This window comes from Lissotriton vulgaris, chromosome 9, assembly GCF_964263255.1.
Source record: "Lissotriton vulgaris chromosome 9, aLisVul1.2, whole genome shotgun sequence".
NCBI classification, from domain to species: Eukaryota; Metazoa; Chordata; class Amphibia; order Caudata; family Salamandridae; genus Lissotriton; species Lissotriton vulgaris.
This window is the reverse complement of record NC_141697.1, coordinates 895,393,276-895,408,443: the sequence shown is the minus strand read 5'-3', so window position 1 is coordinate 895,408,443 and position 15,168 is coordinate 895,393,276. Positions and strand designations below refer to the sequence as shown.

The 15,168-nt window shown below is 40.0% G+C and overlaps 1 protein-coding gene across 2 annotated transcripts in view; it reads right to left on the bottom strand.

Annotated features, from left to right (window-relative positions):
* LOC147692459 (mitogen-activated protein kinase kinase kinase kinase 5-like) overlaps positions 1–15,168 on the bottom strand; it is a 742,536-nt gene that overhangs the window by 306,732 nt on the left and 420,636 nt on the right. For both annotated transcript variants that reach the window (XM_086938659.1, XM_086938658.1), the window contains exons 11-12: positions 11,850–11,931; positions 3,463–3,582 (exon numbers count right to left, since the gene is read on the bottom strand). In XM_086938659.1, the coding sequence (XP_086794785.1) occupies positions 3,463–3,582; positions 11,850–11,931 (202 nt within the window). The remainder of the gene's footprint in view (positions 1–3,462; positions 3,583–11,849; positions 11,932–15,168) is intronic.

Here is a 15,168-nt window from a genome sequence, read left to right as displayed (position 1 = left end):
ATTCGTGTCACACTGTCCTTACTGTTTATCGACCACCACACTGCACTTCAGTGTTTAATGAACTTTTTTCCCCTATTGTATCGGATATCTGTACACGATACAAAAAAGTCCTGGTGACAGGAGATTTTAATGTCCATTGGGATAGCACAGACAAAGATCCAATAACTCGCCAGCTACAGACCTCAATGTCTTCGCAGGGTCTAGAACAACTTGTGGAAGCCCCAACACGTATTAAGGGTCATACCCTTGATTTAATCTGGACTTCTGTCCCAGATGTAGCCCTCACGAGTATCGAACCCTGTATCTGGTCTGATCACCACCTACTTCGGTGTGATATTCCTCTGGACACCGTCTTGATCAAACCATCTTTCAAAACCAAAAAAGTGCGTCCTTGAAAAAAAATGGACTCAAAGACTTTAACAGACGTCCGCCCAAACATACCCAATTATTGCACCTCGATGGTGACCTAGACCAGGACTACAATTCTATAGTGGTAAGCCTTAAACAAGCTGTCGATCAGATAGCTCCAGAAAAGGTACAGAAAATAAAAGATGCCGGGAAAACGGCCCCTTGGTTTACCCCGGTCCTGAGGGATCATAAAAGAAAACTTTGCCATCTTGAGAGAGGTTGGAGGAAGACAAAAGATAGCCTAGACCGAGAACGCTATAAAACATCGCTGAATGTCTATAAAAAACGTATAATATCAGCAAAAGGGGACTACTTTGAAGCTCGCATAAGCAATGCAGCCAACGTACAGAAAGAGACTTTTAAAATTTTAAAAGAATTGAGCAAGAAAGAGGAAAAGGTGGAAATAACTATAGACTGTGATACCTTCCAAGGCTATTTCCTTGAGAAAGTAGCAACAATTTTGTCTGATATTAAGAAGAACAGTCTTAATACCCCCCCACACCTCAAATCTCCCCAGCTTCTCCACATTTTACCATCACTAAGTTTCCAGCAATAGATTCCGCAATTCTTGGTCAGCTCATGAACACAACTAAGTCAGGTTCTCCCGCAGACCCCTGTCCTCCCGGAATTTTCCGTCTGGCGCTTCCTGTGTTAGAAGATCATATCATCTGCCTCTTAAACAATTCGCTAGACACAGGCCTTTTACCAGCTAGCTTTAAGGAGGCCCGCGTTAAGCCCTTGATAAAAAAAACAGGGGCAGACCCGGCCTGCCTGAAAAACTATAGGCCAATATCCCAGCTGCCTTTTCTGTCCAAAATTTTGGAACAGCATGTGCTAAAATCCCTGTCTTCATTCCTGGAGTCACATCATCTTCTCCAGGAGCGTCAGGCAGGGTTCAGCGCACATCACATCACCGAGTTAGTGATGCTCTCGGTGCTGGACGAGCTTAGAGGCATGGCTGACAGTAAAAAACAGGTGTCCTGATAGTTTTAGATCTTTCAACGGCATTTGATACTGTCAGCCATGCCTTGCTTCTGGACAGACTGGCTGCATTTGGGATTGAAGACCTGGCCTTCCATTGGCTGAAGTCCTTTCTGTCAGGGAGGACCCAGAGAATTCAATTAGTGGATTGCATATCAGAAGTGGGTGTTCTTGAGTGTGGAGTCTCGCAAGGGTCGGCACTATCACCACTTCTTTTTAACCTCTATCTACAACCACTGATAGATTCCCTGGCAAACATGGGCTGCAGAGTCTTTAACTATGCTGACGACACCCAGCTGTTGCTGAGTATAGATAATACGACATCGGCTCAGACCAAGGCCCAGAATATACTCAGGTTTACGGTGAGCTGGATGACAGCAAATCTACTCAAGATAAACCCTGAAAAAACGGAGGTCCTGGTAGTATCAACCGCAAGCTCGCCATGGAGTGATTTGTTTTGGCCCAAAGAACTTGGTCTCACCCCAAAACCTTGCCCTAATGTAAAGAGCCTTGGGATAAAAATCGATCATGAGCTAACGATGGCTAGCCAAGTATCCTCTGTTGTTGGAACCTGTACCAATTTGATCAGGCAACTACGCAAGCTAGTTCCTATACTTTCCTTGAATATGCTCCGAACCATTGTTTCGACAACAATAGTCTCAAGGATTGATTACGGAAATGCACTATATCTAGGCCTGCCAAAAAACCTGATCAATCGCCTGCAGGTCGTCTTGAACGATGCAGCACAGCTATTCTTCAGATCACCCAGACAGACGCATGCCTCCCCTTTATTACATAAATTACATTGGCTCCCTGTGAAGCAGAGGGTGGAATTTAAAAGCCTATGTATCGCCCATAAGGCAATTTATGGGAACGAGCCTGCCTATATAAAAGAACGACTTAACATCTATAAGCCGACAAGGGTACTGAGATCTTCTAATTCCCAATTGTTGTCGTGCCCGCGTTTCAAAATGGCCACAAAGGGTGGTAAATCCTTTTCTGTCCAACTACCACAGATGTGGAATAAACTGCCGGAGCCGCTTCGCAGAGAAACCAATCTTTTCTCCTTTAGGAAATCTCTGAAAACGCTCTTATTTAGGGAAGCCTTCTGTTCTATTTAGGCCGGTGTTTGCTGGCATCTTTTTTTTCTGTCCATTTATCCATCTCTTATTGTATTTGTCATAAGCGCCTAGAGACCTGCCGGTGATTCGGCGCTATACAAAACCCAAATAACAATAACAATAACAATAACAAATGTATAAGTTCTTTGTTGGGAGTTCAGCATAGAAGGAAGTGTTGTAAACTGAACTCAAAGTGGGCATACAAAGCCCAAAGGGAAATTTGAGTGGCTGTGCCAGGATGGGGAGTTTATCTGGGGCTAGGTGGGGGGTGGTAGCAAGGGTTCTGAAGGTTGCATTTATTAGGATGCAAGGAAGAGGCCAGTGGTGAAAGGATGATGAAGTTCCAATTGTTGTGAACCCTCTGTATAGGTCCACATGGTGCATACAGATATTTTTGGAGAGAGGAATGGGTTGGTGAAGGTCTATGAACCCAAAGATTTGGATGTTAGTATTCTTGTTGAGTTTGATGAGCAGAATTTGAGCCTAGACAACTTTCAGACTATTGGCTATCCAATGCCATGTCCTCAATCTTTCTTATAGCTGGAGGTGGATCTGCAGTTGCCCATGTACAAATGGAGGCTGAGATTATGAGCTTCTCATGTCAGATAACTGTTTTAAATATATGTTGAAGAGGTGACCCTTTTGGCAGCCCAAGTTGACAGAGCTTGGTTCACAATAAAAAGGACCCACTTTGGCCTCTTAAGAACAGTTGGTCAGAGATAATTTATACCTGAGAAAGGTTGCTCCTTAAACATCAGTAGATACAGATAAGCAGAAGTGGGGACGATTAGAGGTACAAGTTTTAATCGCCTAAAGGTGAACACCATTCATTTCAACAATCAGCTTTTTCATGGTGGCATCATTACCATTTACTCTCCCTTTCTTTCTCTGTCTACAACTCATCACCTCAAACTCTTCCCACCATTACTTCAGTCATGTCCTTTCTACTCACATCTAGTTCCTCCTCCTCCTCTGTGTCAAGGTATCTTGAGTGCTTCTCTGGGTTTCGTAGTTTGTCCAGAAGTTCATGGGCCAGAGTTCGGCTTAGACCAGACTGGGCTACAAATTGGTGCTGTAAGAAAAAGCAGCAACGTAAAGAGAGAGCAGAAAAATATGGATGCTGAAGACCAAAAAGGATCACACCCAGCACGGGTGGGATATGTGCTACCATGAGTACCCACGCTAGACAATGTGAGAAGAGTGCAGACCAATGAGGCTCATGTTAGCCAAAGCAGTACACATGTAGTATAAGTAATGGATGTCATGGTGTGACTCGCCAAACACCATGGAGTATTCCCTAGACACAATTTTATCATGCTATACACAAAGCAGTGTAATGTGAAGTACCATCATTTTTCACAATCAACACCACCGGTGCAACCACCGGGGTGGAGGAGTGTGAACAATATGTTGTGACACCCTTGACCTGTGCAATTTGGTACCCTGAGCTTTTGTTCTCTGTCTCTAACATAGCAGAGAAACACAAAGGGGTGTATTAGGATGGTGGGCAGACTCCAGTCTGGCCTCCACCCTAGCGGTACTGGGACCCCCTTTATAAGCGTTTTGAGCATGAATATTTGCAGGTTACACAGATATCTGCAGAAGGTGCAATGGCCCCCTAAACTATCTCTAAAGGGTAATTGAAATATTTCAAATTGTCAATAACATACATTCAGCTAATTTAATAATAATTTGAGTTTCTCAGCATTCAGATCCCAAAGCACATAGTAAGCAAGGAGAAAGGAGTATTGTCCAATCTATGTTGATTTCTTAGCAATGAAAAACAATCAAATGGTACAAGTCAGGACAAAGGTACATTGTGAAAGTTCTATGAATTTCTCAATTCAGGGACAGTGATGCATGGTGAAGACCTTGGGACAGGCATGCTTTGTGGTAGAGGAGCATTTTGAGTAAAGTCTATTACCTAAGCCTGTGATTCTAGAGTGTCATGATAATCAGGCAGAGATGCTTTGTCAGAGATCTGCAGATGTCTCAATGCTGGGTTAGGAGTGCTTGGCACAGATCATGATAAGAAATGATATTGTAGGACCTGGATTTACCTAAACCATGGGCATACTAGTCCAACTGCAAAAAATGATAGCGTAGCACTGTAGGAGTGGTCCAGATGACTTAATGCAGAGATAAGCATTTACTGCAGGCCAGGTAAAGTTGCACCAAGAGAGAGGCACAGATGTCTTCGCATTTGTATATTCCCTGTTCCACTTGTCCATTTTATGGATTTGTCTGTTTTTTAGCACCAGGAAGGGTATTCAGACAAAAAATCAAAATAAAATATCGTCCTACCAAAATATTGTGTCCAAAATATATTGATATGGAAATATTGTCTGCAAGAATATCATTGTGAAGAATAGCGATTTTAAGGCAAGCAATATAGATTTTTAAAACATCTAAATCATTAATATTGTTTAAAAAATATAGTTGTTTATAATATTGTTTTTTAAAAAACAATTCTGTGTTTTAGTATATATGTTAAATGTATGTGATGTAATTTTATTGTATAATTATTGTTTATGTTTTTTCATATAGTTGTTGCATTTTTAGTAGTTATTAAATTGAATTACATTTTCCTTTGTGATTTTTAGGACTGTGGCAGGTTGCTGGTTTATAGGGGTACAGGGTGGAAAGTAATTTTATCATAATAAATTAATGTTTTGTGTTTATTCAATGTTATTTATTTAATTGATAATTAGCTATGTTAATTGTGCAATTAATTTTTTGTAATTTAAATTTTAGGTGCAGGTTGTGGGGTTTATAGGGTTACAGGGTGGGAAGTAATTTGATTTGAAAAAGAATAACTATTTGTTAATAAATATTATTTATTTAATTGATAATTAATTATGTCAATTGTGCACATATTTTTGTTTTTAATTTTATCTGCGGGCTATGTGATTTTTGCTAGTACAGGGTGGGAAGCAAATTAATTATAATTAATTAATATTTTTTTTGTTAAATAATAATGATTATTTAATTGATCATTAATTATGTTAATTGTCTAATTATTTGTTTTTAATTTCTAATTTTAGGTGTGGTTTGTAGGGTTATCTGGGGTACAGGGTGAGATGGAAATTAATTATAATTAATTAATATTTAGTACATAGTTAATACTAATTATTTAATTGATAATTAAATATGTTAATTGTGCAATTACATTTTTTTACTCTGATTTTAGGCATGGGTTGTGGATTTTGTAAGGGTAAGCAGTGGAAAGTAAATTAATATTAATTAAGAAATAATTAATTTTGCAATTGATTTACATTATTACATTCATAATTAATTATGTTAATTGTCTAATTCATTTTTTATTAAGTTCCATTTTAGGAGCATGTTGTGTGTTTTGTGGGTCCATGTTGTATATAGTAAATTAATTTTGTTTTTGCTGCCAATAAATCTTTCACAGCACAGCAAACTCCTGGTGTGTCGTTTACGTATTTTCCTGCAGGAAAACGTTTGGAGAGAGTAAATTAGTTATATTGACATAATAATCAATATTAAATCGTTTTTTGATAAATATTTATATTAATACTGTAAATTATTTGTTTTTTAAAGTTACATTTTAGGTGTGTGTTGTTGTGAGTTTTGACAGGATATAGGGTGGGAAGTAACTACAATTAAAATATGCAATACATTTTTTTGTTAAATAGTCTTTTAAATAAAATTATTTCTTTAAATTAAAAAAAAATTGTATTTCCTTTATGATAATGTTTGGAGTTATTTTTATACATATTTAACATTGTAATATGTATTACATTTATTTAAGTTTTAAAATAAAATATATTTGTATTTTAGCATACTTATAATTTTATTTGTTTACTATGTTTTTGAAATTATTTTATTGTGTTGAAGAGAATTTGTTTGTTTCTAATGTTGCACTAACTGGAGTGAGAATAGTACATTGAATCGATCCACAATCCAACATTTTCCCTACTATTGCACTCATTGGAGTATGAATAGTACATTTTACCACTTCGCAATCCAAAACTTTCCCTACTGTTGCCCTTATTGGAGTTGGAATAGTAAATGATGCCCCTCTGCAATCTGACACGTTGCCTATAGTAGCTCAGACTGAGTGGAAATAGTACATTTTCCCCCTCCGCAATCCAAAACTTTCCCTACTGTTCCACTGACTGGAGTGGGAAAAGTAAATGTTACCCCTCCATTCTCCAAAATTTTCCCTACTGATAAAGTTATTGGAATTAAAATGGTAAATTTTAGCCCTCTGCAATTTGACACTTTCCCTACTATTGCACTGAGTGGAGAGGGAATCGTACATTTTACCCCTCTGCAATCCAACACTTTCCCTACTGTTGCAGTAACTAGAGTGGGAATAGTAAATTTTAAAATTTTTACTACTGTTGCTTTACCTGAAGTGGGAGTAGTACATTATATACATTATTAGTAGAAAACGTTGCCTACTTTTATGTAAAGTGTAGTAGTAATAACATATGTATCAAATAGTAAATGTAAGAAATGTATGCTGTTTACAATCTTATTTTATGTTGTTTACTTTTTTATTTTATTTAAGTTTAACCCGTTTAGCGCGTCGAAAATTCCGCCCCAGTGCGGACGTTCGATCGCGCTAACGGGATTCGGACGTCCAACGGTCGTGCGCAGCACTAGCGAGGTAGTGCACGCGACGACCGTTGGACGTTCGAAGCACTGAAAGGGTTAATATGAAATATATTTGTTTTTTTACATATTTTATATTTTTATTTGTTTACTTTGTTTTTGAAATTATTTTATTGTGTTGAAGAGAATTTATTTGTTTCTAATGTTGCACTGACTGGAGTGTGCATAGTAAATTGTACCCTTTCACAATCCAACACTTTCCCTACTGTTGCACTCATTGGAGTAGGAATAGTAAATGTTACACCTCCGCAATCTAACACTTTCCCTACTGTCGCACTTATTGGAGTTGGAATAGTAAATTTTGTCTCTATGAAATCTGAAAGGCTCCCTGCTGTTGCTCAGACTGAGTGGGAAAAGTACATTTTGCCAGTGGTGGCTCGCCAAGGGAGTGCTGCGGGGTGGTGGGGTAGTGAAGCCCGAGTAGGTAAAACTTACTATTCCCACTCCAGCGAGTGCAACAGTAGGGAAAGTGTTGGATAGCGGGTCGTTAAAAATTACTGTTCCCACTCCAGTGAGTGCAACAGTAGGGACAGTGTTAGATAGCGGGGATGTAAAAGTTTATATTCCCACTCAAAGTAGTGTAACAGTAGGGAAAGTGTTGAATAGCGGAGGGGTAAAAATTACTATTCCCACTCCAGGAAGTGCAGCAGTAGGAAAAGTGTTGGATAGCGGGGGTAAAAATTACTATTCTCACTCCAGTAAGTGCAACAGTAGGGAAAGTGTTGGATAGCGGGTGGGGAAAGAATACTATTCCCACTCCAGCATGTGAAACAGTAGGAAAAGGGTTGGATAGGGGGGGAGGGTAAAAATTACTATTCCCACTCAAGCAAATGAAACAGTAGGGAAAGTGTTGGATAGCAGAATGGAATAATTTAGTATTCCCACTCCAGCAAGATAATTAACATTAATTAACAAATAATTATTATTAAACAACAATCAACTAATAACAATTAACAAGCAAATTAAAAACAATCAGTAATAAATTAGTTCACACAAATAACACTATACAATAATTTTCAATTAATATTATAGAAAAAAAATTAAACTTTTATTAAAATTAAATTACTTCCCACCCTACTCCCCTATCAATGCACAACTCTTAAAAAAGACACAATTAACATAATTATTAATGAATTAATCATTATTAATATCCAAATATTAAATAATAATAACCACATTTAATAATATAACATATTGAATATATAAATATTAATGATTTAAAAAACCATAAATCAATTAATTTTAAATAAATAACTTCTCACCCCACTCCCCTACATAAATAATAATTAATAACAATTATTCACTATTTAATCATAATTAAATTACTTCCCACCCTATGCCCCTATACACCCACAACCCGCCACGGAAATAAAACGCAAAATGTAATTAAAAAATAATTAATACCTTCTAAAAATTATTAATACATTTATTATAACTAAATTACTTCACACCCTATTCCCCTATAAACCCACAAACCGCTACAAAACTAAAACACAAAGGGGTCAATTCCAATTCGGGAAACTAATCCGTATGACGATTCAAATTTGTAGCCGTTTCTGTACGAATGGTCCAAATCCGTCCAAATCGTGTAGTATGATCCGTAGGAATAAAATGCGTCTGAATCTCTGCAAACCGTACGAATAGCAAGGGAAAAACCGTACGATATGGACCCTCAGGGTGAACCGTACGAATCGTAAACTTGCTGTACGACCCGACAAGTACGATCCGGACCGGGGACCGAGAACGAAATTCGTACGGAAAATGTTGTATGAGCAATTCGTACAGAGAGCTACACATTCACATACTCACCGTACCCCTGCAATCATGGGGGTACGCACCGTACCCCTATGCACCGTACCCCTATGCACTGTACCCCAATGCACCGTACCCCTACGCACCGTACCCCTAGGCACCGTACCCCAATGCACCATACCCCTATGCTCTGTACCCCTATGCACCGTACCCCTGCAATCATGGGGTGTACACGCGTACCCGGGGGGTCCGTTTCGCATGGGATTCGAGTCGAAATCTGTTTTTACGGATGTTTCAAACTCCCGTCGCAAAAGAGTCATACGGAGAGCTGTCGTAATGAAACATACTTGCTGGTTCGGAAAAAGCTGCTTCGATCCATACAGATGTCGCGTACTGCGTGTTCCAAATGCGATTTGTACGTATTTTTAAGTTATATTGTCTTTCGTACGATTGGTACGGAGATCTGCTTTGGGTTCGGATTGTACTTTATCGTACGTACGGGTACGTTGAAGGTGTACAATTCGTACGGGAAAAATGCTCCGTACGGCTATTCATATGGGATTTTACCGAATCCGAATCAACCCCAAAATGTTATTGAAAAATAAATCTTAACATAAAAAATATTAATACATTTATTATAATTAAATTACTTCCCACCCTATTCCCCTATAAACCCACAACCCGCTACAGAACTAAAAAGTAAAATGTTATTACATTTTATTTTATAACTTACATAAATTTAACACATATATTAAAGTACTAAAGCAATACTTACACAAAAATATAGAACACATACATTTAAATTAAATACTAACATACATAACACTAACTAACCAAAACAATATTTTAACATCGATATTTAAAAAAACAATATTACTTACCTTCGACTCGATATTCTTGTCGATGATATTCTCACCCCTCCTACCCCCCACTACTTTTCTCTCTCCGTTTCTCCTCTCCCAATGTATTGCCGATTGTTTGATGAAATGTGTAATTGTTTATCTTTTTATGTTATATTGTTGAACCACATTGTTCCACTTCCTTTCATCTCTCCTGTCCTCTCCTCCCGCATCCTCCCTCTATTTTATGTCTCTCCTTCTCTCCCCTTTCAACGTATTGAGACTGAACTATTTTGTCTGAGGCCCGATGGAGCTACATGGTTTAGCTATAGTCAGTCAGTCAGTCAATAGACTTTATTTCGATAAAACATATCTTTAATAGCGTTACATAGCACAACAAGTTAAAAATCAGAACATATAAAATGCATCCACAAGGTTAGATAAAAGAATACAAATGACATCAATAAATTACTTAAGAAGGTCTAATTACAATGACCATAATTAAACAATTTCATTAAGCCTTTTAGATCTGATCGACCAAGCCCAACTTGAAAATTTTGACATACCACACACGAACAAGGGCCGGGTGTCGAACGTCAAGATTCGCAGAGCGACTATGTGGTGTCTGGTGCCCAACTCTCTACACAGTGGTTTTAGCCACCTAGATCTCGGAGATTTATAAACGGGCATTCAAATAGGAAGTGGGCCACAGACTCGACCCTAGAAGCACAAAATAAACAAAAAGGTGAGGTTTGGGCTGGGATTTTCCAGCGGGCAGTCAATTCACCCACCTGGAGCGTACCTACCCTAAACTTAAAGTACAAAGCCCTATCTATAGATTTTGATATTATATCAAGGTAGGGTTCGAGGAGGGCCATGTCCTTAATCCTAAGGAATTCCCTGGTTGCTCTGCATTGTTTGGGGCCAATGCTACTCTTTTCCGATACCCAGTTCCAGTAGATATTCTTAAAGACAGCTTTAGGGGGGCAGATCTAGTAAGCCAAGCTTTCCCGAGCCCCAGGTGTTAAGCTGGATGGCCCGTTGGGACCACCTCTTTATGGGCGAAATTGATAAAGGTGGAATACCCCTCCTGGCGTCCTCATCTGAGATACCCAAGATGTCATCTGCCGCAAGGGGCTCAAAGGTACAATTTAGATCCCCGGCAACCATGACATACCTGTCAGCACTACAGTGGCTAAGTTTGTCTTCAAGCCCAGTTATAGTTGGAGATGGTAAGCCACCTTTGGTGCCCCTGGCATAAATGCTGAATATCTCCTATAGAGGAGATGGGCCGTGGATTCTCTCCTTGGTCGTCACCTACCCAGTTGGTCTTTAGACAGACTTCTTTTCGTCTCTCCTTATTGTCTCTTCCCTTATCCTCCCTTTCTCACCTCGCCTGCCCCCTCCACTACTTCTCTCTGTCCTTTTTCTCCCCCCCTAATTGTATTGCTTATTTTTTGATGTATTGTGCAATTTGTTGAACTTGTTCTGCTACATTGTTTATTCTCATGTAAAGCGCTCTGATACCTTCGGGTCTAGATAGCGCTATATAAAACTCTTTTAAATAATAAAAAAAACAACTGTCGATATTCTGGCATTACGATATTTTAACATCGATATTCTAGTAGGTTGATAATTTAAACACAATATTTTGACTGTTAACCATGCCACAAACAGGCACCACTAGAAGCAGTGCTAAATTTGTGCCGGCGGTTACAGGTGGTGGGCACGAGAACTTATTATTGGGGACAGGGGATATTTTTCATTATCAGATTTTGGAACATAGTAAGAGATAGAGAAAAGCAGATAAGGGAGAATGAAGGGGGAGAGGAAACAGTAGCACATCGCAAAAGCAGGGATGAAAGAGAACCAGCAACAGTGAGTTAGGGAGACAGGAAGTGAGAATCATGGAAGAAAGAGGTAGACAAGTGAATGAAGTCATGTATTCAGTATTCTGAAGCACCGGTTGTGGGCAACTAAAAACACATTGGTCTCCTGCACTTTTTTGTTTTACAAATGAAACACTATTGTTGGAATTTGTGTACCTTTCACTTGCAGAAAGTGAAGCCTTCCTCAGACCATACTCCAAGCCTCTACTTACATTCAGCATTTTAGCAGCACTGGGTCTCTTCTTTGCATTCTTTGTCAGCGTCACTTTAATAAAATTATGAAATGCAGTGGCCCTGCAGAGGACAAAGAGAGAACTGTCATTATTACAGCAGCATGCTGATTCACAAGAGACATTATTGAAAAAACAAGACTTCCTTTATCCAGTGGGCAAGAAATCACACATAAAAATATCCCTAAGTTATCTTAAATTGTATCTAAGGGCCTTATTATGAGTCTGGCGGTCCATGGACTTCCAGACTCGTGGAGTGTGGGGGTCCAGCCACTGCCGCACCAGCAGTCTGACCGCCGTATTATAAGTTTGGTGGACAGGTCACCATGTGACCACTAGGACCGCCAGAGAACTGCGTCCACTGGTGTTGGCGCAGCGGCCAGAGGCTCAGAATATACTGGTGGTTTTGCTGTGGCACCACAATGCATATTTTGAGTAGCCCAACTGCCAGCCTTACATGGTGGTCAGCACCGCCATTTAAAAGCTGGCAGCGGGGAAACAAAGAGGGCCCTAGAGGGCCACCCTTGCCCCATGCAGGTAGGTGCATGTAGGGGAGCACATGTTGTGCCCCCTGTGTGCCAGCACCCCCCATTCCAGCACAGCATGGACTTTACAGTCCATGGCGTGCAAAAATGCGCTGTGGTGGTCCAATGTCCAGGCAGTATAAAAGGCTCATTGAGCCTTTCTGCTGCACCTCCGTGTGACTATCACCCTGCCCCCCTGCCAGACAGCAATTTATTTTGTAAGAGCATTCAGGTTTGGTGGTGCAGGAGCAGGACGATGGTGAACCGCCCCAATCCCGCACCGCCAAACTTGTAATAAGGACCTAATGCTTTTATACAATTCTAATACGTAAACAGAAACCTTTACAAATATAGGACTAAGCAGTGCCTTCTCAAGCTATGCCACCAGAATATAGTTTCAAGAATATCAGTAAACCATAATGTCATGGGTAAAATATTGAGGACCAAATTTTGACAAGATAAGTTTATATAGGTAAGTATTGGTTTATATTGCTTAACTCTACATCAATGTATGTTGATGATATATATATATATATATATATATATATATATATATATATATATATATATATATATATATATATATATATATATTCACTGTAAAAACCATAGGTTTCACACCAGTTATAGTTAGGATTTAGCATTTAAAAAACCTATTGAATTCACTGAAAAAAACCATATGAGTGATGTCACTGACGATGTCATGAGTGATGTAATATGTGACGTCATCAGCAGTGTATTGCAGGCGCGCTTGTTATAGTGAGTCCAACTAACTATAACGTTGGAATTTCTATGGTTTTATGTCAGTAAAATTTCCAGCTAACTATAACTGGTGTGAAACCTATGGTACGTATCGCGTAGCCGCGTCCGCGTGATACGCACGGCGTAAGCGCACCCGGAAGCACTCGAGCGAATATGACCGCGCAACGTAAGCATCAGACGCGCTTACGCGATGCGCCCTGGGGCGCGCCTCCGGGCGCGCCCGGGGGCGCGTCCCGTAAGTGCGTCGGGTCATGTGACCTGAAAATAACACTTTTTATTGGTGCAGAACAGTTTTGGTTTCCAAATGATGAAAGCCCAGGTCATGTGACCTGAAAATAACACTTTTCATTGGTTCAGGACAGTTTTTTTTCCAAATGATGAAAGCCCACACCTTTTTTCCTTATTCTGACTTTGTCCTTTGACTGAGGAAGACCTGTTTGGAGATCTTTGAGTAATATTTTGTACTTTAAAATGACTACAATAGCAGCAGCAGCTGGAGCATCTGCACCACCACCACCACCAAGAGGACCACCACAACATCACATTGGTGGTCAAGAAGAAGAGGAGGAGGAGGAGGAGAAGGGGAGGAGCTGGCTGCCAGAAGACAATACCCCATACAGGCCAAAGCAGCACATTGTATGGGAGTTTTTTTCCATCCCAGAGGGAAAGAAGAAAGTGAATGCGCCAAAGGTGACTTGCCAAATCTGTGGCATTGAACTTTCAAGGGGGAACCCTAATAAGACATATTCATTTGGTAATAACACCATGATTCAACACATGCAGCGCAAGCATCCCAACAACTATGCTGCGGCAGAGGTGAGAGAACTGGCCAGCAACCCTCCCCAATCTTCACCCAGCACCTCCAAACAAAAGCAACCCACTCCATCGTGACCAGAAACAAGGGAGATGGTCCCAAACATTAAACAAAAGTTTGGGCAAAACAAGATCTCTTGTATTTTTTGTGGTAAGACCATCACCTATGGTGAGCAAAGCATAACGCTCATCAACCGTGCTGGTGACAACCACAAATGCCCCAAAAATCCATAACTTTTTCATGTTTTTTTTTTGCTCCAGTTGAGCCGTTTTCAATTCCCTGTTTTTTGTTTCTCCCCATAAAAATAACAAAAAAAATATAAAATAGTTCATAAAAGCCAAAAAATGTACAAAATGTTCAAAAAAACATTAAAAAAATATAAAACAACAAAAAGAAGAAAAAAACAGTTCTTTTTAGAACTACCTCCAATTTATAATTAAAATGCTACATTTTTTAAAAACTCTATCATTCTTTTTACCCCATTGTACACTCCCCGGTACGCTCCGCGGTGTGCGTACCGGGCGCTCCCCCCGCGCAAATCAAAAAAAATAAAACATTTTTGGTCCCGCGGGGCCCTTTTGTAGCCCCCACATCAAACCTAGGGGGTCAAGGGGGGTCTACTCTGCCCCCTTATGGTCATTTCCCCCTTTATTTTTGCCACCTCTTGTGTCTCGATCCTACCGAGACACAAGATGGTGGCTGCTCCGGACTGTTTGGAATGTTGACAGACACCCGAGAGCCAATCAGCTTTCCGCTCGCGAACTCGCGTAGGGCGCTGGTTAGCGCCCCGGTGCGCGTACCGGGGAGCACTTATAGATATATATATTTTTTTGAACCTAAATTACTCAAAATCCACTGGAGCACATATCTTGAGACATAGCAAAGGCACATCGGGCTACCAGTCCCTACAATTTTGCCAAGTTTGGTGGAAATCCATTCAGCCGTTCGGGCTAAAAGTGAGGTCGACCGCCCTATGGAAATTAACATGGGGAAAACATGTTTTGGGACCCCCATTTTTTCTCGGCCCCGGCTTGACAAATCCCCCCCAAACTTTCTGGGAAAGACCGGGGCGCCGCGAGGCAAATTTGAGGACATTTTCAGGCAGATTCCTCAACCGGCGCCAAAGTTATTCACAATAGAATGTTGAGATTTTCTATTGAAAATAATCCTAACTATAACTACCTACAGGCCGAAACGCTAT